Source organism: Chroicocephalus ridibundus, chromosome 2, assembly GCF_963924245.1.
Source record: "Chroicocephalus ridibundus chromosome 2, bChrRid1.1, whole genome shotgun sequence".
In the NCBI taxonomy this organism is placed as follows: Eukaryota; Metazoa; Chordata; class Aves; order Charadriiformes; family Laridae; genus Chroicocephalus; species Chroicocephalus ridibundus.
Genome location: NC_086285.1, coordinates 15,869,680 through 15,895,117, shown reverse-complemented (window position 1 = coordinate 15,895,117; position 25,438 = coordinate 15,869,680). Strand labels below are relative to the sequence as shown.

General features: G+C 38.6%; 1 protein-coding gene across 11 annotated transcripts in view; it reads right to left on the bottom strand.

Annotated features, from left to right (window-relative positions):
- Nucleotides 1-1,180: 1,180 nt before the first annotated feature.
- PARD3 (par-3 family cell polarity regulator) overlaps nucleotides 1,181-25,438 on the bottom strand; it is a 461,531-nt gene continuing 437,273 nt past the window's right edge. For 9 of the 11 annotated variants that reach the window (XM_063324476.1, XM_063324481.1, XM_063324479.1 and 6 more), the window contains 3 exons: nucleotides 16,611-16,731; nucleotides 6,895-7,022; nucleotides 1,181-3,455 (listed from right to left, as the gene is read on the bottom strand). In XM_063324476.1, coding sequence (XP_063180546.1) covers nucleotides 3,062-3,455; nucleotides 6,895-7,022; nucleotides 16,611-16,731 — 643 coding nt within the window. In that variant the 3' untranslated portion in view covers nucleotides 1,181-3,061. The remainder of the gene's footprint in view (nucleotides 3,456-6,894; nucleotides 7,023-16,610; nucleotides 16,732-25,438) is intronic. The other 2 variants (XM_063324484.1, XM_063324485.1) reach the window with 1 other exon arrangement.

Below are 25,438 nucleotides of genomic sequence, written 5' to 3'. Positions count from 1 at the left end.
CTTTTGAATCTATTCACTATGCAGAACTAAAGGTCATTTTCTATTAAAATATCTCCCTCCCACTTCCTTATCGCCCTTTGCAACTTATGGGAGTTAATATTAGAAATCCTGTCTAGGCTATGTCAGGAAGAAGACAGGATGACGAAGCCAGAAAAAGACCTTATTCTTTACTAACATAACACAGACACGGCCCAAAGAGAACATCTGCCTTCTTTCATGAACGCGTCTAATTATGGCAAATTGTTAACACCTTGAAGAGGAGTTTCATAGAAGGGTAAACTTTAACATATGCCATCCTTACATGTAAAACATCCCATACTTCATACTTTTCCAAACATATGCCCTTTTTCCTACAACAGTTTATCAAAGACCCTATTTTGAAAAGGACTTCAACCTGTTTTCCATTCCTGTGAATGCCTTTTTTCGTGCTTGCAATTATTTGCCTGTCCAAATAATTCCATAGAAACATCAAACTATGCAATCTGGGAATGCAGTCAGGAGAGGAGACAGCTAGGGCTGCAAAACTGCAAATGCAATTATTTCCCCGCTCGCAACTGCAAGCCGCTACAATTTAGCTCTTTTGCAAAATCACGCCTTTAGTTTATTTGGGCACCGAAAGCCGCCTGTCCACCTTGCAGCTCCTGCCACTCTTCCCCTTGAGATCCCACACTAAAGTCACAGTGAATAATTTGACACTATTATTGCCATGGCAACAGCCTGATGTCATGCATATACAGAATTATGATTGACATTCCTGCAGTATCCAACAAAAGGAGGAATGAGGGGAAGAGGGAGAAAACCAGACGCAGCTCCAATACTAATGGGGGAAACAGAGTATCACTGGCACTGTAAATATTGCTTTATTCATAAATCTGCCTTCTCCCATTTTTCAGCATGTCAACATTCCTGTGAAGGGCTCCCATCAGAGCCCAAAACACACACCCGCAGCAGAGGGGGATTCCTCACACGTGCCCGGATCTGGCCGGAGCACAGCGGGTGCCCCTCTCACAGTGCTCTCCGTGGGGAGAGGACTCCATGCTACAGCACGAAAGATTTTTGCCACAGAGGTTAGTCTTAAGAAGGCACCTTTTAAATGTCACAGGTAAGGCCTAAAATAACACAAGACGTTAAACTGAGTGTTTTTTTCCCTCTGAGGATAGTCTTCAGGTGTTCAGCAGGGCTGTAAATCTTTTCTTTTTTTTTTGCCAATGTTTATAAGTGCTCACAGAAAGACACGCGCAAACCATTAGGAATAGGATAAAATAACATCTGTTAAATATTTTTTAAACTCAATGTCTGCTGCAGTTCTCATAACGGTCTACAGGCAATACCAAGACGAGGATGGAAACAGCCTTTTATTCTAAATTTCATATGTACACGGAAAGCTGTTTTACACAGCTTTGTAAATTCTGCGTAAAAGAGCTATTGTCATCCAATGTCACTGTGCTTACACTAATAACAACTTTTAAACACGGAGTACATTATTAACAACAAAAACCGTTAACAAACAGGCATAAAAGACACAGATACGTGTGCTGATATTTCACATATATTCTAGAAACAAGTTGGCGCAAAAATAAAATGTGCCAGTAAAAAAAAATAGGCGCTTTTTTAAAATCACGCAATACATGATTTTCTTTCTTGCTTTCTCTCTTTCCTTTTTGTATATGATATGCTGAGATCCATTCTCAAGCCTTTTCACGTCAGGATTTGCAGGCACTTCAGCAACCCAGCTATATTTTTTACAATACATGAAGTTCAGACCAACAAACATAAAAACAGCTGCTGCAAAAGAAATTCTCATATCCCATATGCACATTCAAATATTACTCACTGCTAGAGCAATCTTTTTTGCTTTAGTTATTTTTGGACACTGACATGTTTCCAGGATGATGTGTAACAGTTTGTCTCCACTTATCTCTCATTCATATACTTAAAGGTTTATTTGTAATGTAGCATCACGATGCAACAATACAGTATACGGAAGCACAAGGCCATTGTCCACGAAGCTTCACAAATTGTAAAAAAGAAGAAATTGTTTCCTTTTCAGGTTTTGATCCAAAGTAAAACTTTGATTTTTTCTGCTCTTGCTTTAAGCTATCTCCCAAATTTGCCCAAAGACAACTGTGTATAAGATGACCACGGTATGATACCCTCCCTAGTTCTCTTCCTAGACACAGTTCTCATATGACCAAATTCATTTAGAAGCAAAGCAGAGCAGGACTCAGTTGTATGTTTGTTCATAATTTCCCATCTTTAATAAAATAGAAAAATATACTTATCAAGGGCTTGGCTGTGACTGTATAAATAGTCTCTCTCCACTTATTTCATTTGTCATGGACTGTGTATTAAGATTATAAGGCAATTGCAACAGGATTCTCAGGATAACTGAAAGCTTAATATTGTTTTCCTCATGAGTCAGGATAAAGGCTTTTTTAATAAGCTCAGAGTGGGGAGAGAGAGAGAAAAAGACTGCATATGTGCATAATAGGAGAAGGATAGTTTTTCAGCATATAGACACTTAAATATTGATCAACAAAGACTGGTAACGACTCCAACATAAAACATCTTAGAACTGCGACTGCGATCCAGAGCAGAGCTAAGCCTTATCCACTCAAGAGTGACCTGTAACCCTCCTCCTGACCCGAGAGAAATAAAAAAGGACATGTCGATGCTTCCTTCAACCTTAAATTCATTAATTTTATGCCACAAAGTTGCATGTGGATGTAATAAGTCACTGCAAAGTAAAACACATTACAACAAATCCTAGTAATAAGCCATTGACAGCTACTGGACTGGGCTACGGGACTCGGTACGCAGGGGCGGCGTTGCTCACTTCCGCTATGATTGTCAAACGGTGGAACATCCTTCCATGAATTCAACACTTGAGACAGAACGGCAAAGACATAAGGCCCACCAATGCTTTGCCCGTGTTTTTGAAGGCACTGAAACAGGCAACGGATATATTCCTTAGTACCATCAGTTTAAAAAGTTTTCAAAATATGTCTCTATATGAAAACGTTCCTTATCGCATGATAAGTTGATCTTCATTTTCTTCACCTCAAGAATAAAATGGTCTTCCCTTTTCTGGTGTTTGCAATCTGTTAAGCCTCGCTACCTGAGACGGTGAAGGCGGTACATCTTGCCTGAAAGGACCTTTAGGAGGGGTATAATTAGGGTCCTGAATTTTCTTATATGAGTCATAGTTGCTAGGCCCTTCAGAAGAAGTTTTTTTTTTCAGTTGTTGTTCTTTCCGCCTCTGCTCTTGACGGAGCAGTTCTTGTGTTTCTAGCATTACCCTGGCATTGAAGCCATGTCCCCCCATATAGCCGTTCCTCGATCCCTGGTAGCTGGAATATCTGGGATTTTCCTTCGCAGTCTGGAACCCTTCTCCAGGGGAATAGCTCTGCTCCCAGGAGTCTTGAGATACAGAACTGGCATTTTTTCTGCTTTGCCTGGAAAGAAAAATGGAAAAGCGTTTTAAGACAAATGCTCTGGTTCCCCTTCTACTGTTATTGACAACAATCCCTGGAAAGAAGGGTGCTTCTGCAATGCCATCGGGTTTCCCCCAGCTGTAGCATTCTCCAGAAGTCATGTTGTCTTCTGTCCCAAGGAGGCATCTTGCCTCTTTTGTTGGGAAAACATTTCCTGTAGAGTTCTAGGCCTCTCCAGGAGGAATATGCCATGAAAACCCAGCCAATGTGACAACCACCATCATGTTTACGTGAAAAAAGTGCTCCAGTTCAGTTGCAGACTAGGAAATACCATACACATTGCTGTGCTTCCTAAGAAAACAGATAACAGCCAGCACTTGTAAAGCTACTCATGAAAGATTTGAATCTAGACTAGATTAAAAATGCAACAGGAGGATCTTTAAAACACTTGCTCTAACACTACACAAGTCAGAAGATAAAGCTCATTATTGATAGGTAGTTACACAGATGAGAGTTTCTTCCTACCATTTCCAGAACTAAGGAACTTTGTGCTATCAGGAGTGTTTCCCAGTTTGCTATAGCTTTCGTAAAAGAAAAGGCAGAGATAACCTTTTTTGCCCACTTTTTGGCTCCAGGGGGTAGATAAATAACTCAAATACATATAGGAATAACAAATTCTTATCTCACTTCACAATAAATCATCACATTATTTCGAAGACAGATTATGGTTTTGAAATAGCTTTAATTTACTATCAAGCTGCTAGACGCTTTTATGAATCTAAAATAAGATTGGTGATGATAAAGTAAAACAATTTTGTGCTGCAGCAAAAGAGATACCCACTTCGAGATTAAAATTAGCGTACGAGAATCAAGCAGTAAAACAAAATATATTGCGACATGAGCCAATACGAAAATCATTTAGTTGTTTACACATGGCTTGGTTTTTCATGTCAACACACATGACTCAATGTGGCCTCATCCGATGAATATGCCGTGGAGAGACAGGAAAGCCGGAGAATTTTTCCACCATTAGTAAAAGTAAAAAGTCACCTAACGTTTTTGCAATCTTTCTTCCACACATATAATTTGAAAATGACCATATCCACCTTATTTCATAATAGATTTTGAGACCTCTGGATGAAAATAGTTATTCAGAATGAATGTAAATTATTACAGCATAAATTACAACATAATGTAAATTCTTATGCAAATTTTTATAGCTGTTCTTGGTATTCACATATCCAACTTTGCCAAAGAAAGGATGTTTCTGAGCCATGTTTTATCACTCCCTGGAACAAAAGCAAATTGAACGAACCTCTGTAGGCTATGAAACTCTCAGGTTTCTGATCTAGAGCAAGATAAACTTTAAGTACTAGAAAATCAACTTGGAGTTAAACATTGCTTTTACAGTTTCACATGGGACGAGAGGATGACTAGTTGAACTGATTTAATTTACTGACTGTTTTCTGGTACTTGTTCAAAATTAGTTGGCCCGCTTTCCCCGTCTTTCTGGGAAGATCCTTTAAAATTGACTCAAGGGTTTATTTGCCTTCAGTACTAGTGATTTGAAAGTATAAAGGGGAAAAAAGGAGGCTCCTAGGGACTATACAAGATGAGAAGCAACAAAGCTCAAAAACAAAGCCAGTGCACAAACTTTAATCATTACACAGCCACAGTTGCAACATTAAGCTTGGGACCCAAGTTTTAGAGTAACAGTAAGATTTCTTTAAAGGTCGGTCACAGAGTTACAAATGGTTCATAAGGCTGGAGAACTGGATGTCCCAGCTTGTTATAGGAGTATAATGGTATTTACAGCACTCGACCTTAGCCCAAGGTCCTACAATTCTGATTGCTTTCAGCACAGCTCAGACCGCTCAAACAAAGTCATTAAATTATCATTAATTACTCAATAACATGCATTGCTAGCTTGCAGTCACTTCTCATGTTGAAAACCACACTGAGTGACATTCTCAGTCACTCTTTTCAAAACAAGCATTTCTATGACCCAAAGCATTATTTTCCAAATTTCTTGTAGATTATTTTTCTCCTTACAGTTATTAATTTCTGCCACAGCAACTGCATTGCAACGGAATTCCAACTTTTAAGTGCTACCAGTGACTGAGCAGAACAGGGGAAGCGAGTTTTAAGACTCATAGTTTTAAAACTAAAAATAAACCCCCCAACTTAAAAGCAACACTAACATCCATGCTCTTCCACTCAATCTGCACATTGCTGGGGCTAGCAAAACTGGAAGAGAATTTCTCAGGAAAAACAATATGGCTTTAATAGGTTTGGTCACTTCAGAAGGAAGGTAGAGATAGGAAGCAAAGGGAATACAAAGGTTTCCAAAATGACAAACTAACTATCTAAGAAAACACAGTAACTTTACATTTTCCTTTCCCACCTTCCAAACTTAATAGAAAAATTCTGCACCAAAAGTTGTTATAGCATGTGAAAATCTGAGAGATCGGTTTTATTTTCAAAGATGTTGGTAGGATAAGAGTTCATGATTAGATAACTTTGATTATGAAGCTTCTAATTCTTTCCAAAAAAAGCCTTATGATACACTTGGTAAAACATATGTTGTCATAAAAAAAATAAATTTCTACACCATTTCCACACTGGACACAAAAAATAATACAACCTTGTTGGAAGGGAATTTGACACCAACCTCTGGTGTAAAGGATTCTCCATTCAATCATTGACACTGATACTTGAAAATGCAAAGACTACTTGCATAATGCTTAATTATTGTAGTTAATTTACAATACAAGTTGGGTAAACTTAATAATTCTTAAAGCTAAATATAAAATAAAAGACATTTTGCCCAAACAGATGATTTAAAAAAATCTAAGATTTTTTAAAAATACAGATTTGTTTAGACAAAAAGGCTACTAATTTTCAGCACCCCATTTCTAATGACCCAGAAACTTAGAAGAAATGTATATACTGGAAACTGGAAACTGATTTTTTGGATAGAGTTCCTCAGTTCCATACTCTTTTGTTTGAGGTCTTGAGATTTTTTTTTTCTTTTAATTTTTTCTCTGTATTAGCATCACAAAGAGAGAATTTCTACCCAGTAAGGAAATAGGCAACAGAAAAAAAATCATCCGACACGTCCAAAGGGGACAACCCATGTCATGCTCAGGAGACTTTTGTAATTGCAGAAAATTAAACTGGATGGTGTCCCACAAAGAATAGCTTTGTTTTAGTGTCTCAATTCTGTTGGGTGCTGAGTGTCATCAAATCCCACTGAAATCAGCTCTGAAGTAATTCTCCTAAAATAAACAACTACCACATGCTCTCACTTAAGAAATTTTATGCCTCTTCCACACTGAATACATTCCACCTTATATCAACGCTAAACAAAAGTGTCTGCACTAAGTACAACATTTTCCTTCCACAAACGAAATTAGCTCCAGGCTCATAGACACCGAATAGCTTCAGACAGTTACCATACCTGGGTAATGAGCTGTACTGCCGCTGAGCTTGTTGGAAACTCTCTCTTTCTTCTTGCCGCTGCCGCTGCATTTGAACCTCTACTGAGACTGAGTGTCTGCCACTCTGTGAGTACGTCTTGGTGCTTGGCTACAACGGGAAAACGAAAATGTCTTAAACAAAGCCGAAAAATACCCACAAAAGAGCTATCAAATAAATTGCTATTGTACACATACAGTTGTATTTGTTTCAACATGCAGTTCAGGTAGCTCCTTTATAATAACTGGGTTAAATTCTGACCCATAACAGTGGCCGGTGCTACAGATTCCGTTTCTGACCTACGATGTCTGAGATGCACTGGGAAAATACTGGTCCAGAATGCGTTATGCTTTTAGAGTAACACTGAAATTTAAATTAAGTCAGTGGAACAGATCTTCAGACACTATGAGTTAGCCTAGCCATGGCAATGCTAATTTTTACACCTCACTGAGGATCTGAGGGAGGAGGGAGCACAGCAGCTCTTTTGAACCTCACCAGTACCCTCAAGTGATGCTCTACCTCAGCGGAGCCATCCTATTTTGCTGTTGGTCCAGACACGCACCGCTTGCTTTCTGAGAGACAAGGAAACATTCGCTGGTTCGATATGATTAAGTAGATAAATTTAGCAAGTCCACAGCAGACAATGGGGAATCCTGTGTCTCTGAGGAGGATTTTAGTTAACATCTTAATGAGGTGACGATTTGAAACTTTAAGGCCAATACTAAGAGCACGCGAAAATGGATGGTCTTTCTGGGAATACAGAGCGTTACCGGTCAAGATCTTTGGAATATGAAAATGTTTATTTTTGTAGAGATATCACTTTTCATTTTAGATCATTACTTTCTTCAGATTTTATGATTTCAAGCTGCAAAACGGTGTGCCACAAAAGTCAAAGAATGTTATGGGGTTTTCTATTTGTTTTAATAATAAAGTTTCACCTAACAAAGAAAGAGAACATTATTTTATCGCCTTAAAATTACCAATTCTATTCAAAACAACCTAAGTCTAATCACTGGGAGGTTAGGGAGCAGAGCCACTTGGCTGCGTCTGGGAATGAAACAGCCTGTCTCAGACTGCTTTTGTTAAAGCCCTTTCTGCCTTTTTATCTTTGCCTCCCTCAAAACGAACATCTCTTTTGTTTTTCACCATTATAATTTCTGCAGCCGAAAGATACCATAATGGCTGACAAATATCTGAAAGATAAAAGGCTTTTCAAAGCTTCTTACGCTGAAGACAAGTTTTAGAACTAGGAAGTTGTCATTTGTGACATAAACTTCTCCTTTGTCTTACTATGTAGTCAAGTACCTGCAGGTAGCCAGGAACACAACAAATTTGAAACAGGTGTACCGCTTTTAGAAACTTCATTTTCAATAGCAATACACTTCAGACAGAGCATCAGCCTCCGCTCAGAATTTAACAGATAGATACAATTTGGTGACCAGCTGCCTTCCCCCTTACGAGAAGATTATTGTGCAAAAGAATCAGAATGTGAAAGCATAGGCTACAAGTAACGGAGACCTTGTTTAAGAGAAGCCTTCATGCAACATTGATGTCTACTTCAGAATAGATTTACTCCGTAAAAACCTCAGTAAAACAGTGTTTCTAATGAAAAATGCTTTAGGAATGGTATGATGAAGCAACAAGTTGAGAAAACAGAATCCTGTGTCAGCCCTGTGGGAAATTTTCTTAGAGATGAATAAGCCGTACATATGTATGTCCAAACCAACAACCCCATGGAGATTTCCTACTATATTAAATAAGGGCAACATATACAGAGCAGTGTTTCAGTTATTGCATGTGTCAACATTTCTAACTTTCTTGACTTTATTGAGAGTCTTCTGACATTTGGTGTTTTATTGAAGGGCTCAGCTTATGGAAGCGAGTGATTACCTGAAAATCACAAGATTTATTTGTGAATTCTCTCCAGTGTGGTTATAAGCAGCTTACAGACAACCAGGGGGAAACTTAGAGGTTCCCATCTCAACTTCTCCATAAGGAATAAAAACATTTAAACTAAGATTTTAGAGCCAATCTCCTCATTTCATGGGTTCCACTTTAACAATGTTGGAAAGCTTGCATAGAGTTGGAAAGCTACAGTTATGTTATATGTGAGAAAGTAGTTATCACAGATAAGACATGAAATCAGAATTGCTTCTCTTTATTTGAAAACACAGTTTCACTGTTCAGTTCACTGTAAATAGATTAAAGCATTTTACAGCACAGGGAATGGTTAAATTATCAAACAGGTGGAGCTAGAATTGAGCTGCTCCTCAATTTAGGTTTATGTCAAGACACTAAAATGCATCATCTAGAAAGCGTGAATGCAAGGACACATACACACATGTGCAGAGAGCTGAAGGTACCACAAAAGCCTTTACTACAGAGATAGAGGCTTTGAAAGCCCTATGAGTGGACTCAGATGAAAAAGTAGCTTCAGGGATTTTTTTTCTGAATGCCCACAGGAGCCAATGGCTAATCAGAGGCAGGGGCTGTGGTCACGCCTGTCTGCCCGCTGTAGTGCATGCCCAGAACGACTGGATCTGAGGAGTCAGGTCTGGATCCCCAGCAGTTCACAAAGAATTTCATCTAATGGACAGCATTTATAATTTGATGGGTCTAAAGGCAAACCTCTAAAAGCCATTATCTGATTTTCTGAAGGTACCTGTATGTCCTGTTAAACTAAGTGGATTTGCAAGACTTAACTAATCTCAAAAGGATACTTACTTAGAGTCCTGTCTGCATGTTGTTCACATCTACAATAAGATGTTCATATAATCTAATCTCCTATCTGATTTCAAGCATACAAAAATATGGGAATGAGACATAAAAGTACTCCATACGTATGTAATCACATATTCCGTAACATAACATAAACACAAACATACGGATACATTCAATTATCTTATTAATGAGAAGGCCTTTTTTTCAAATCTTTTCATTAAAAAACCTCAGTGATATCATAATGAATGCCCTTGATATATGGTTATGATGATATAAAGACTTAACACATGCCTTTATGGATCCTTAACTTGTTCAGAAAAGTTAAAATCTCCATACAATGATTTATCTTTTCAATATGCCTTCAATTAAAGTATCTAAATCAAAAATATTTATATCATAAGTAACCTTAGTCTTTAAAAGCTAATTGGTAATTTTGTCTCAATCCCCAAAGTATACTTTTACACATATATATTCATATAAAATATATATACAAGCACGCCTGTATATATACATGCATACCCCATTTATGTCAGCACAAAATGGAGGCAATTTAAAAAAAAAAAAGTTGAACTATTTCCACATCTTTCAACAGCAACAAAGAAACTTGTATAAGGAATACACATAACAGTAATTTTAACACTGGTATCAACACAAGGCTAAGTACAATTATAACAACCTGAAATCATCCAACAAACCTGGCAACAGCTCGGTCTTCACAGCAGAGATTGATAAGAACTCTGGCCTTGTTTGCAATGAGATGTATGACAAGCACTGACCTTTTAAATCAGGATGCGGTCAAGGCCACAATAACAACCACCGCTGCATTATACAAATAAATGTATGTTCATGTCTTCCACAATACATTTAAGTGGCAATGATAGTTATTGCATTCAGCATTGTTAAACAATACTCAGCATGTAAAATTGTGCTTTAAGATACATGAAATTACACGTCTCTCTTCTCAAAGAGACATTAATTTAAAACCAGGACTGAAATGTTAAAGGTTTCTACAGATTTCTCACTTTATCCAAGCAATGTTTTTTTCATTTTACAAAAAATGTACCCATGGCTCACATTGAACGGATCACTATCAGCCATAAAGGCCAGCATGTTTTAAGGATAAAGGTGCCTCCTCCCTTTCCTAGGTATTCTAGTGGCTGCCCACACAGTTTCCTTCCCTGCAGAGTGGCATTTCTGCTCACGGAAGGTAGCTCAGCGTGGTGGCAGCATGGATCCTCCAGGACGGGCATGGATCAAAGTTGCCACAGAATTAGAGAGGGAAGATCATGGGGGGGTGATCCAGGGCACTGGGCTTTCGGGGAGATCCAACCAGTTCAGGTGACAGGTGATCCACCAGTTGAGGTGACACACCTGTCTCACAGCCTACTGCCATAGGAAGAAGCTGGCAGAAATGCTTCCTGAAACTCATAGAACTCCTTTCTGCTGATAAAGAAATGGTGAATAGGGGGATCACGAAAGGAACAAATCCCTTAGTATTTCCCTATTTATTAAAGAAGACCATTATTTAGTATTAAAATAAACGTGCTGATTTTTTTCCAGATAAAGCTCTGTGTTTAACCAAGACGTTTCAAGTTCATCCAGGGAAGTCGGTATATGCAAAGCCCCCCCAAAAGTCCATGGTTCTTATAGTTCAGCACTAATTAGACATAGATAAGATTAAATGACCTTGCCTGCTTTATGTGCAAATGTACTTGGCACAGATGACAGGCAATCCAGTAACTGTCTATACCAAAATTCAGAATGATAAAAAACATTCAATGGTTCTGGGAGATAGCCTTGAAAAGTATTTTTACTTCCATCTTTTTGTTTGTGTTTCTGTGGTGAACAGAACATATAGCAATATTTCTTTTAAAACTTGCCAATAGGCGTACGTGTTAATTCGAACACCTTATAATAAGAAAATCCCATCATTTTGTGTACCTTTCTATGGCGTATATGTAGGAAGCTGAATGGCGTGGTATGGGACTAAGACTTCCATTCTGCGTACAGCAGCAGCAAAAAGAAAATCTTCAATATGGTAGAAACAAAACATTGAGAGAGCCCTGAAATGCCGCCTGGGGTATTTACATACACTGCATGCCTGTGAGCGATAAATATATTTGTTTACAAACCAAAATTATTTCATTTCTGTTTAAAATCTTCTACCTTCATTTTCTGTTTCACATAAAAAAGCAGACTGAAATTAGTGGGGGAAAAAGTTTTAAAGTCAGAGCCTAAATCTTGGTAAGAAATTGCTGGTATTCCATGAAATCCTTCCCACGTTTGGCACAGAATGGATATTAACTACACAACTGAAGAGAAACTACCTGTGGAGGGGCTGCCCTGCACAACTTTGGTGTCCTCTCTGAAACAGATTGGGGGAGGAGAAACAGCAATTTAGCTCCTAAGGTGTTCTTTGTCTACTGCAACGATCCATGAGATATTGCCTAATGTCTGGAATAAAATATCCTGAAAGAGATTCTTGAGGTGGATTCATAACAGAAAAATTTAATATACTGCTTTTCTTTCTCATTAATGTGTTGAGTAATTCTACATAATTAGAATTGTTTTGAATATAGTCTGTTATTCATTTTTCCACGTTAAATATGCTACAGTGGAAGTTACAGCAATAAAAATCAGGCTTTTGTTTTGCTAAAAGAATTTTAAATTACTTAGAATTCAGTATGTCTTTGAATAGGTCAAGGACCTGAATACAGGGATAAAATACGAGTACCATAGATAAAAAAGAATATATTTTTTTTTAAGTCTGTCTTAGAGACAAGATCTACACATCAACACGCAGCTGAAAAAACAAACATAGTCCCTAAATTTTTTGAGCGTCTATCTATCAAGCCATGCCTAAGTATTTTGTTAGGACCTCTGGAGTCTTTCCGCTATGAAAATCATGCAATTATTTACCTTTCACAAATTTGTGCACGTAATTAAAGCTATACTCAGATGAGCCAAGTAGTATATTTATTTTGACCCAGTTAGCTGTTATCTTTCAGAAAAAAAAATATCTTTTTATTTAACTCCTAAATATTTAAAGTAGAGTTTGCTCAGCTGCTCTCTTGATGCCAATTTTCTCACACCATCCAAATAGATCCGGGATGATCGGAGAAGAACGCATTTCTGAATGACATTTGCCACTTTCCATTTTTAGCACTGATTTTTTTTATTAGAAATGGAGAAATAAACCACCAGCTTTTGTCCCTCCTGCATCTTTGTGGTTTTTTTCGATCATCGCTGTGCTACTACAAGCAGGACTGGCAAGCAGTTGTAGTGTTTTGAATTGATTTAATATGCTCTTTTTTTAATTGGATTGTTCACTCCCATGGCATTTAGGGCTATAATGTTGTGGGTTCGTTATTGAAGGTGGGGATCTGTTAATTAAGATGTGACTAGGCAAAAATACAAGATATGGAACAAATTGCAACCAAAATCCCCTAACTCCAGGAGTGGTGCAAGCAAGGATAAACCTCAGCAGACCAAATATCACCCAGAAAAGTACTAAAACTAGAGACTAAACTTTGGTACCAAACAGAAAAAACAGCCCCAAAAGAATCCTTCATTGGTATAAAAATGTCATAGCAACAGCAAGGGCCTTAAATATTACCAGACATACTGTGATTCCATGCAATTCTACATGCCCAGATACACATTTCTGAAAACTCTGTCTGGAATTAACACCAACAGGATTAAAATGGATTACTCATACTTTATGTTATTTTTCTGGGGTTTTTTTCATTTTTTTTCCATGTAACAACAGGCATACAGTATTGCCCTTTAAACCCTCTTGTACCTTGTTTTTTGAAACACAAAAAAAAATAAAAAAGCCATGTAAGAGAAAAAAAAATAAAATTATGAAGCCTGAGAAAGTTATCCTAAAATAAATAAATGTGAAAACCTTTTCCATGAAGTTTTGACTCGGTTGCAGAACTAGTGGGTTTTAGAGATGGTGCGACAGTTACTCAGTTATTAAACCTTAACAGTGTGTCATTCAAATGGCCTTGAGCAGAAATATTACGCTGCTTAATAGTCGGTGTCATCTCATTCCAGCGCTATCACTTTTTGTGTCTGTTAAGCTGCCTGATGCTGTATGAACACTTGTAGGCAGTCAAGTATTTTGTTTACTTGCTGGGCAAACACAGACGGGCAAAAAGTCCAGCTCTGTTGCATAGCTCGTCTGCGGAGAAATAACCTTCACCTGATGCGAACAGCCAGAAAGGGACGGGGTCAGGCGCCGGTCTCGCTGCCACGGGTATCGTTCAGAGCCAGCACGATGTAGCGCTCCATGGTACAGAGATCTGCCTCCCACCCGTGGAGGAGCCTGAAGGTATTTGTCACAAGTAACCGGACCTCTGTGTCACAGGCCATTAATGGTCTGGGATGGATTGGAGTTGGTGACGTTCATAGGATCATTTTGATAATATATTAGAGGGTTCCTGAGCTATTGAGCTCCTCTGGATATCCTCAGAGCTGCCAGATTTCCGTCAGTATCCATTACTTACACTGCAAACTTCGTGTTCATTTACACTTCCTTAAAGTAACCAATAGTCCCACATCACATCAGCACTTTGTTCCCTATCCTCAACCCTCCCATCATCTTGTTAATGAGAAATGCAAACTACTTATCACCTCATAGCACACACTTCTCTCTGGATGCTTTTCTTTTTCCCCTCTCTTTCTATCCAAACCAGGTCAGAGTTGGATGCTGTCATGCAGCTTAGAGGCATCTCTGGCTGCAAAAGCCTTTTGTTTATGCAGGCTGCGCAACCCGTCTCCCTCAGGTGGAAACACACTTTTCAACCAGGGTCCACGTACAGGTGCGCTTTTCACTGCTGCGGTTTGTAACCAACAGCTCACAGACGGCGAGGACTGAAAAGAAGTTGATGGATGTATCTAAGTATTTTCCTGCATATATACTATAAACCACTTTTGCATTCTTTGGTGTCACTGGTATTTAGTAATACATCTGGATCTGTTTTGAGAGGGTGTCTTAACAAAGTCCATAATTTTAAACTAATATGTTAAAGTAATACACACTCCTTAAGAGAGAGGGTTATGGTTCCTTAGCACTGAAATGACTGTGAACTGCTGAAATGGATGAGATCATTGCTTTATCCTTTCCAAGCATTGTGATCTTGAAAGGCTGGAGTACCCAATGGAAAAAAAAATATTATAATTCAAAAATACCCTGGGACAATTATTTTTAAAGTACGTATATAAAATAAAACATTTGGTTACCTATGTATTTAACAACACAGCAGCTCCTACAAAAGCAACAATAAGCTTCAGAATTAATATTAATACATTAAGCTGAATTAGTCGCTTTGAGCTCATTTGCATGATCTGTAGAAGGGGAGTAAACAGAGACATCCCATTTGTTTGAATAAGAGAAAAAGGAAAGGTCAATGTTCTGACCCACAATTTAGGAAATTATTCCATTCCTAAGGTAATCAGCCTGTCATCCAAATAATTCCCTCCTCGCTCATTACAAGAAACTATAATAAAAGCCAAGTTGCCTGTCTAAAGTTGCTATGGCATTTAGATATACAACAATTTGGCCCATGACCTTCAGTAGTTAAGTTCCCAAGTCTTCAAGAGTGCGAGTTTTTCTCATACACATTTTTCCCAAGAATGCTGCTCAAATCTCTCATTTGGAAACTAAACAGCAGTTGATATGCATAATAGAAAGTACCTCCTAGACCCAACCCCCTTTCACCCAAAACCTGCTACACTATAACTGTGATGAGCTGTCACATTATCTTCACCGCATCGAATTGAAAACATCTGGTCATAAAAAAAAAAAAAGTTTATTCTATTTATTCAATTTCAGAGAAGGTTAGAGGTTTTCTAACATGGGAAAATAGAAGCCTATATCCTGACACAGCACATTAAGCAGTGTTAGGTCATGTAGGGATACATTTACCTTTGTTCCTCTCCATGCTGCATGTCAAAAACACCACAGGTTCAAACTGGTGAGTTTAAGATGGAGACGGACACAAAGACAAAAGTCAAAATATCTTCTATGTCCACCACAATAGGCAACCAAAGAGGATATATGAATTATGATGTTACCTAGGTTGTTCTCAGTGATAAAATACACACAGATGCGGATCTTTGGCTATTGCCACCTTGGTCTTGTGTGCATGAGTAATAGTAACCCGCCACCAACACGGGAGGAAGCTATGAGAGATTCTGCTGCTGTCATCATACAGCTCTCGCTTTTTTTGGGAACGCGAGCAAATTGTTCACTGTCTTTATTGTGGAATTTTAAACAAAAATACAATGAAATATTTGCCCCATATTTAAAGGATCCTAATTTAGGATACGTAATTGATTAAAAAGGCAACACTGATTCATTCAATTATGTTAAACAAGATAAGCACATGGATTTACATAATTGTATCACATCGTTAGATCAGATTGAACAGGATTTAAATGATCAATTAGGATGTATATCTCAAGACAGAACTGTCTCGGCTAATATAAGTGGCAAAGGGGTACTATTGTGAAGCATGCTATTATGCATATCTCTCCTTTTTTACTGTGAAAATACATAGCTCTTCTTCTTAAGAAAAAGAATTAATCACAGTGATATTGCTTCAGAGAAAATACCATTTACAGGGCTACATGTTCACTCTGAATTATTTATCGTTAGTACACGTTTTATTCTGATTTTCCTAGAAAATTTCAGAATAATTGATATTGCCTTTGAGGCAAAACAAAATCCAAGTAGTAACTCACAGAGTCGAGGGGCTAAACACAGAGCAAAGAGTGCTAGATGCACACAGGACAGATGGCTGAAGAAGTTTAAAAGTGAAATAAACACCAATGAACCAAAACCAGGGACAACAGACAGGGCAGAGGTCTGGAGGCAGAGGACCCTGTGTCTGTACCGCTTTGCTCTCGACCAGCCCAGGGACGGTGGGAGTTAGGGAACTGCTCCAGTTTTGACAGAATCCGTACACTTACCCATGGCTGCTCGAAACTGTAAGTACGTCTCCTGTCTTCCACGTCCTCATCTTGCTTTGCTTGTTGAAACTCTTGTCTCAGGCGCTGTATCCGGTCATGATTGTTAGGGGTGGATCTGTTGCTAAAAAAGGGAGGATGGAAACGATCAATATACTTGGGAACCGCCATCTGTGACTGTAAGTTCTTAGCACGAGACTGCTACTACAAAGCAGGACTACAAACTTAAAAATAATTTCCAAGCATTTAGTACAAAGATCTTTAGTTTTCTAAAGATGATTAATCCTGTTTGACTTATAAAACAAACTTCAGATGCTGAAGGATAAGATGAATGAGGCCATTCCTAAAAATCATCAAAAGTTGCTGGCATCTTTTCAGTCTATGTTACTTCTAGAAATAACAAGGAATGCACATGTCAGCGTCAGACTTAACATAAAGGGAAATTAAGAGAAAAGTCATAATCATCTCTGCTACTGAATAATGAAAGATACATTTTCCCAATCAATAAACTGGAGTACTGTCAGATCTTTATTCACATCAAATTCATTACAATGTCTGGAGGCCCTACCTATATAAAATTTGATTATTTTCCCCAATCAATAAGAGCCTGTCATCCCTTAGCTCTGTTTTTAACAAGTCTTTTAAGCTGATCAGTCTGAAAGCATTAAAAGGCTTGGGGGGCTGGTGAAAAGCAATCCATTTGAGGGTGCCGTAGGCAGGAACGCATCCAGGCATCAGACCGGTGCTGGCTGACACCCCGCAGACACCAGTGGGCTGGGGGGGGCTCAGCCCCCAAGGTACCGCTACATACCAGCACACCCAGAACCTGGAATTCTTCAAAACCATCAACTTTTCCCACGTAGTACCAAGGCCTACCCCAGGTAATCCACTTTCCATAGCGCAGGTTTATGTGAAACCATAACGAAATATGCACAGGAATGGCTTCTTTCACGGAGCAGAGGAAAGTGGGTATTTATTAATTTTGTTGCCGTTTTTCCAGCTGTGCAGCTCCCACCTGACCCCTACAACTGCCACCGTATTTCAAACAAGTTAATGTGGGAATCACAGGAAGCCTGACAAACAAATATGTTATATCAAGACTAACCAGAAGCACTTTAATCTCTTATTATGGCCTTCTTAAGCCCTGCATTTCATTGTTTATTTCAGAAGAGCTGATGAGGAATGGTCAGCTATTACGTTGTTTCAAAAGAGAAATCTGCAGGGAGACAACGGAAAGCAATTCCACAGATTCCTGTTCATGGACAAGGGGTACAATAAAACACGGTGAATTTATATCCCATGGTTTCTCTCCTATGAAAAGAGACGGTTCTGGAGTCCATTTGTGACTGATTTCCATGTCTTTCGGGAGTGGTAGGCGCAGTGGAGTGGAGGCTGTAGGTGTTTGAGACGTTACCTCCCACTCTTTTCAGTGCCATTAAATGGAGCTTATCAGTGCTGGGTTGGCTAAACAGAAAAAAATAGCATGGTTCTAGCAAGGCTAATTTTTAAAGAGGCTTGGTTTTCTTTTTCTTTTCTTTGAAACCAAAGACAAAGAAAAGGAAGAAATTTAGGGAAGTGTTTTCTTTCATTTTGTTGCAAAAAGGAGTTTTAAGAACTGCTTTATTTGTAGGGTAGGTCAACTTCTATGTGCAAATTGCCGTTTTGAAAAGTACAGTTAAAGAAAGCTTTATTTTCAACACGTGGAAATGAAACACTGGCATTTTCAAAATTTCCACTTCATTGTAGGTGTGTTGCTAATTCTGTTTCCCTAATTCAACCTAATTTTGTGAACAGCTTATCTCCATTTGCAGTTTTATGTTACATAAATTTATTCTTTATTGTAAAATTCTGCCCTGTGTTAGTATGGAACCACTTGGGTTTTTTTACGATGCATTTCTGTAGACTGCAGATTTTAAATGTAATCATCACAATCCAGTACAAGACATACAAAATACTTTTAAATGGTCTCTTCATTTTTAAAACTGGTATTGTTAAAATATAACAAACAAGTAGTCCAATACTTTCTACACAGACAGTGTTTTCTGTAAGATAAATTGCACTTAAGTGTAGCAAAATTCTTTAAGTATTTCAGGTATAATAATATACGTTTGAAAGAGAAATGTCATTGAACTTCTGTGCAAAATTACTAGGAAAGCACCATACGTGGACACCTTGATGTACTCGAGATGATCGGTAAATAATCAGCCTTCCTTAATCAAGGTTGTTTCAAACTGTAAGGGATCACGGGACAAAAGTGACATTGGAGCAATTATCCAACAGCAAAGAAAAATAGAAAGTAAGCCCCAAAAGTACTGTACTAAACCCTGTGTGTTTTAAGGAATGGACATACTCTACCAGCCTCAAAATGGGCTACTGGAAGGATTATTACGGATCTGAGGACTTCTGCACATTTTGTGATTGTTATTCATTAAAACAATTACATCAACAGAGGAATAGCAAGTAAATGCATAGTGCCCATGTCACGAAGCCAAAATGTATGTCTCCTCCCAAACAGCAAATGCATGAATTTGGCACCCCTTACATTGCAGAGATGGAAAAACAAAGGACAAGGAGGATGCTGGGATTTGTGATTAACTTGTCTCAGACCTGAGAAGAACTCATTCTAATGAAAAAAAAAAAAAGAGAAAAAAGAAAAAAGAAAAGAAAAAGGAAAAGGAAAAGAAATAAAAGAAAAAAAGAAGTCAAGTTGATTTAAGAAAAGTTATTCAAAGTTATTAAAAGGTTTGATAATGGCAGAGAAGATAAATCTTTTAACAATATTTCTATTTTATCTGAAAAGCAAGGGACATGACCCAAATTTAGAAAATTGCAAAAGAAGTGAATTATAAAAAAAGGACTATTTCACAGAAAAGAAAGAGCTAAATTAAAAGACAAAACCACTTCTTTATCTACTTAAATTTCTTTGTGTTCAAAAAGTCTGAGAGACACAGAAAGTGAGGTCAAGTCAGTGGTTTTATAATAATAATAATAAAAAAAATGAAACATTTTTACTTAGAATAGGAAAAGGGAAAAGGCAGGCAGCTAAGGAGGGGCTAAGATACTTTAAAGAAAAGATTATTTGAGGGCTTAGACTGTATCTCACATTGGCTTCCTCTCATTTTCATTTGTTTCTCAACCTTGTTCTGATTTTCTAGGTTAAATTACTCATCTGCCCTAACTTCTGCACCAGCGAAGGCTTGCATATCTCCATGCTGGCCTTCCATGCTGTCTGCCATTTCTTTTCGTGCCTCTCTTCATCCAGTTAATTTTATCACCGGTGCCTTTTCGCTATGTTTTTTGTGTCTCCCACTGCACTCCCACTCCACTCAGGGAACACTTGGTACTCCTGCTTGACACCTCATTCAGCTCCCAGTCAACAATTACTACTTCCAGAAGGAGGGAAATGCCAAAATAATAATCACAATAAAAAAATGTCACTAACAAAATTTTGCAGTGCAAACCCAAAAGTACAAACCTAACTTTATTCCTTTTCAGGTGCTGATATGTTCTTTTTTATCTACAATTCTTTATGCAAGTCACATCATTATCCCTTGGGACAGATCTAAACAAATTATATCCAGTGTGCACAGTCCTTAGACAGTCTGAGGCAAAATGAATTTCAACTTATTGGATGAATTCATCCAAGAGAGGTAGGGTCATATCAACAGACTACTAGGATGCAGGGCTGCAGGTGTTCCTGCTGCTTAAATTCCCTTTTGACTTTTCCAAGTCCTCCAAAATTTAATTAAATACACCATGTTTGGTTTGAGTTTTTTATTCAAATGGACTGAAAATCTGACGGCAAATTCACCTCAAAGAATTCAGGACTACTAGCAGGAATGACAGAGTTTAACTTGAAACCCATCCAAAGTTTATTGAAGATTTGACCTACGCTAGTTTCAAACTTTTTAGCAAAACCAGACTTACAACTCTCTGCAGTAACCACAGCTTGCCCAGGCAGCCTTTCCCTGTGCCTACTTAACATCAGGATGGCCGTGAACTTATGGAAGACAATTAGCACCTCCTAGCATCAGATGCAAGTGATGTTTTTCTTTCAAAGTGCTATCATTATTAAAAGTTCCTAAAAGAAATAAAAATCAAGGAAAGGCTTTTAGGGCCAAAGTTAACTTGGGTTGCAAAGCGGCTGGGCCTCCTTGTATCACATCTCCACTTGGCACCCCATTGCCTTCCATCTGCAGATGGCACATTTCACAATCAGCTATTTTGTGAGCGCTGCTTTAAAAACACACACCCGCCAGCACGGGCTGAAAATGCAACGGTAAGCAAGGCTTAGATAGGCCAGAGCTGTCACATATTTCCAGAAACAAGCAGCCACAGCAATGACCATTGGAGTCGCAGATCATTAAGCAATGTCTCCGTGTGATGTCATGCGCTGATGTACAGAGTTGTAATCCTTTCAAAACAGACAGATTTTCAGCGTGATAAAGCAGATACAGACATGCTACCAAACAGGGATGACTAAAGCTCTGGAAAAAAAAAAATAAATAAAATTATTGGCCTGAAAAAGCATGGAAAAGGGTCTTAACAACATCACCAGGCAGTTGCCACATGACTAGAATAACCAAAAGGTTAGTAAACAAACAGCGTTCTTTACACCTTGCAATCTTTTAACACAGATTGGAGCTGCCAGGGACTCGCTGGTCTGACCGGCTGCTTAGATCTCTGGATAGCAGTTATAAAACACAGATGGGCTCTTATTTACTTCAAGCTGGCAAATTACTATCACCTATTTGTATAAAATAAATTCCTTTCCATTTGGACGGATTACTCGTGTCATATTAAAAATCAAGAGCTGAATTTTAATCTACCTGTGCCTACAGGTAGAGAGGAGCAGAAAAATTATTTCCATCCCATTGCGGATTAACCATGTCCTCGCTGTGGTGGTCGTGCCTTAGTTGGCAGCACGCATCCTTGCCAGAGTTCAGAACTAGCTGAACGTCTACAAAATCAGCCTCTTCCTTCATGGCTTGAGCAGGATAAAAACATCCCAACAGAAAGCAGAGCGTTTATAATTGAATATAAAAGCTTCTGGTACATTTACTGAAACTTGAGCACCCTTTCGCCACGGTGCTTCCTCCAAGCAGATGGATCTGTCTGGTTCGGATGGCCCTTGAGGGTGGATAAGTAGAAACTGTCAGGTTGTCGCAAGAAGCCACGGACGTAAAATAAAATGCAAGTAGGCTTCACCAGGCTTAAAGTTAGCACTAAACTCCAATGCATCGTCTGCCTGTTCTGTTCACGTTGAACAGATTTGTTCATGGTGAGTGACACGGACGGGGTCAATGAGGGCTGAGCAGCGACAGAGTTTGCACTGTCTCCTTCCTGCCACCAGGTCTTTTCCTATGATTTTGTTCTATGGCTTATTTTTTGGCCGCTAAATACCAGTCCTCAAGCTTACATTAGTGTAAGCATTTGGCTGGTCCTCCCCTTCCAGTGTGCCCTACATCCATCCTCTGAGACACCAGGGAATAGATTTTCCACGAACGCACAGGTATTAACACATAGAGACATGGTAAATAAACAGGAGCAACTGCAGCCAGCATCATATAAAAGAGCTGTTGTGTGATTACAGAATTGCTATAGTCAGTCTGAGAAAAAAATATCAGCTGAGCAAGAAATCAGGTTTGTTGGACTGGAAATGTGCTTGTAACACGGTGCAGTTATAACCTGGAAGGAGGCACAGAAAGGTTTATCCTACACTACTTTTGTTTTTCTTAAGTGTCAAAGAATTTATTGGGAATAAGGCATTAAAAGGTGGGGGAGAGGTGTAAAAAAACCCGAAAATGTATCAATTACAAAACTGCAAATAAAAATAGCTTCTCTGAACAAGCTTCATTAAGTTTTATCAGCTAGTATCTTGGGGTTTTACACTCAAACCACAGGTCATAAATTCACAGTAAATCCCCCATATGTTCACCAAACACCTGAATTCAATTTCTCTTCTAGTTGTAAGAAATGGAATGTGCTGCTCAAATTAATTATGCATGCAAAGTTAGTTTCTAACAAGGGCAGCTTCTTGCATGCTGAAGGGTATGCATCCTATCTGAATTTTTTCCCCCCCCAGATCTCTTTCAATCTTGGCTTATTTCTGCTGTTCGCAAGGTTATAAAAATCCTTCTCTCTTGCCATTTCATATTTGCTAAATGAACACAGAGCATTATATATCCTTTAAAGGCTGCAGTTTTAAAAGGCAGCTAAATTCAGGGATTGGCTTAATGTGACAGGCAGGATCTAACATGTTACCTGTACACATACCTACCCACTGCAGTATATTAATTCCATCAAAACAAGGATTTAAAACCTAGGATTTATGTCAATATGTATGCATGTGAAATCAGCTCATCAGGAAGGTTTCTGTCATTTCCAGTTTACCTTCACAGTGGTAGTCATCAACTCCGATACCACAAAGACTTTACGCAAGTCCCCAAACGCACTCGCTTTCTTCAGTGAAAGAAATTAATTCCCGAAGTTTGACATCGTGATTTTTTGATCGTTTCACACCAATTTCAACCGAGTAAGTCATTAAAAATAAAAAACATACATGTCTGTTCTCTGGGTTTAAAAGGTAGTCTCAAATACTCTTAATTCGGCACTCGCTTCTGATGCGATGGCCATAAACAACGCGGCGAGCTGGAGCTGATAGGGAGGTCACTTCACCACAACAGTCTCTTCAAACTCTCCAGACTAGATTTCACTTCGAGTCCCTCTGTGGCCCTTCTGTAGCAGGGCCATCATTTTACAACCAGTGAAATCTGAAGAATGCACCCAAGACCCTTTTTATTGCCACCATCACTCTTCCTTATTAGCCTGTCAGAGCCTGCACACCGGAGACAGAAATCCAGTCTTACTTTTCAGGGGAATTCTTCTACTAAAAGGAAAAGCAGAGATTTTAGGAGCTTGCTATAAACATCTGAAAACAGATACTCAGCTACTGGGTTATCACACAGTCTAAGCCTTACTTGGGAGCTGTTAGATTTTGCAGATATAAGCCAAGACAATTTTCAGCCACACAGAACTTGCTATAGCCACTGTCATAAGGTATTGCGTTTTCTGAGTTAAAAAAAAAAAAAGAAAAAAAGAAAAAAAGAAAAAAGAGAACACCACATGTAACCTAAAAGAAAATACATGGCATCTAACCGCGAATTTCTTATGCAGGTGTTAAGGAAATGGCAGAAATACACATACAAAGATTTAATAAATCATGGGAAAAGAAAATAAAAATACTGGTGATCAGGCTCAAGCAAAGGAGAAATTTGCATTTTTGATTCTAAATGAAATACAAAATTACTTCAAAGGCAGGCAGGGAGAAGCGGGCTCTGACCTTCTAAGTACCTTCCTATCCTAACTGGAACAGACAATGATGGCTCCAGCGCTGTTAGGTCTGATGAACATCCACAATTAGGCATCACAGGCTATTTTGTGTCAACAGGAGGAGGATTGCCTGGCACAGCAATACAAAGACATTTAACAAAGACCACAGAGAAGAAATCCTCTCCTGGACGTAGCTGGCCATTCCTGTGCCAGCAGAAGGGATCATCGGAAAGATCCCTAGTGGGCTTCAGGCCATGTCAGCCTTCGTCTCCATTTTGTTTAAGCTTATCCAGCTGCTCTGCTGGAAGTCATTTAGGGAGAGCCCCCTCTGATCTCCTCTCTGGATGAGACGCGGGGGCAGAAATCTTCAGCAGAGGGGCAGCAACAAGCAGCTAGGGAGCAGTCACTCCTTACAGCACGGCAGCTCTTTGCAAAAAGGAACATCTGTCCATAGCAAACACCACCTGTGTAGCGTGAATGTTGTTACGTAGGTATAACCCCGCTCACGCTACCACACATGACACGACTCAGCTACCGCCGTGTGGTAACACTATATTTTACAGCATAAAATCTGCTTCAGAGCCCAACTCCAGCCAACACTGCAGACAGAGCCTGTGTCTTTTCATGGGAGGACTCTAGAGACTAAAAAAAACAGGGGAAAAAAAAATAAAATCCTAGTTGTACCATATGCTTTGAAGGATTCATCAAAAGTCAGTGAGTAATATTTTATTAAAATAATGCACCATTACACTGCGTTTGTAAATGGTGAAATTTATCTCCGTTTCAATGCAAAAAAAACTTCTTTAAAAGGTATTTAGATCTTGCTTAATGCATTGACGTAAGTTATACTGGAAACCCCCAAAAATATTTTATATTGTTTTATTTCTCTTCAACCACAGAAAATGCTTAGGAAATAGGTATCAGGGTGTTGCAACTAGCAAAACGCAGAACGTTTTTGACTCTTGTGGACACTTGCCCTCACTAAAAATGACATCTTATTTTAAAGTACAAATAAAACTACAGTACCGAGCAGTACACTGTTAGACAAACAGTGATGTATAGACAAAGACATCTTTTTTAAATGCCTGAACATTTAAAAAAGATAATACATTACGCAAAGTTCACATTGCTCCCACAGTCCTTACAAGCCGCTAACATAATTATAGTATAATTATTTCTATTCTTTGACAGAGGGGCTATCGCATTGTAAATCACAAAATAATATTTTGATTGGTTTTATGTTATATCTGACTCTAACTATAGGCTAATTTCCAAGCGCAAAATGAGAAGTTGTCCATTAAAAACAAACAAACAAAAATAACTGGCCTAAGGATACCAAGGCCAGGTCAAAGCTTCACACAGTTTCTGAAATACGAAACTTAGGGAGACTCCCCCTGCTAGGAGCATCAGTAGTAGACCAGAAATTCTATACAACACACAGAGAAATGTGTAATCGTTGTTTTATTTTTGGCACTAAATAATCTGCAACCTCTAAATAA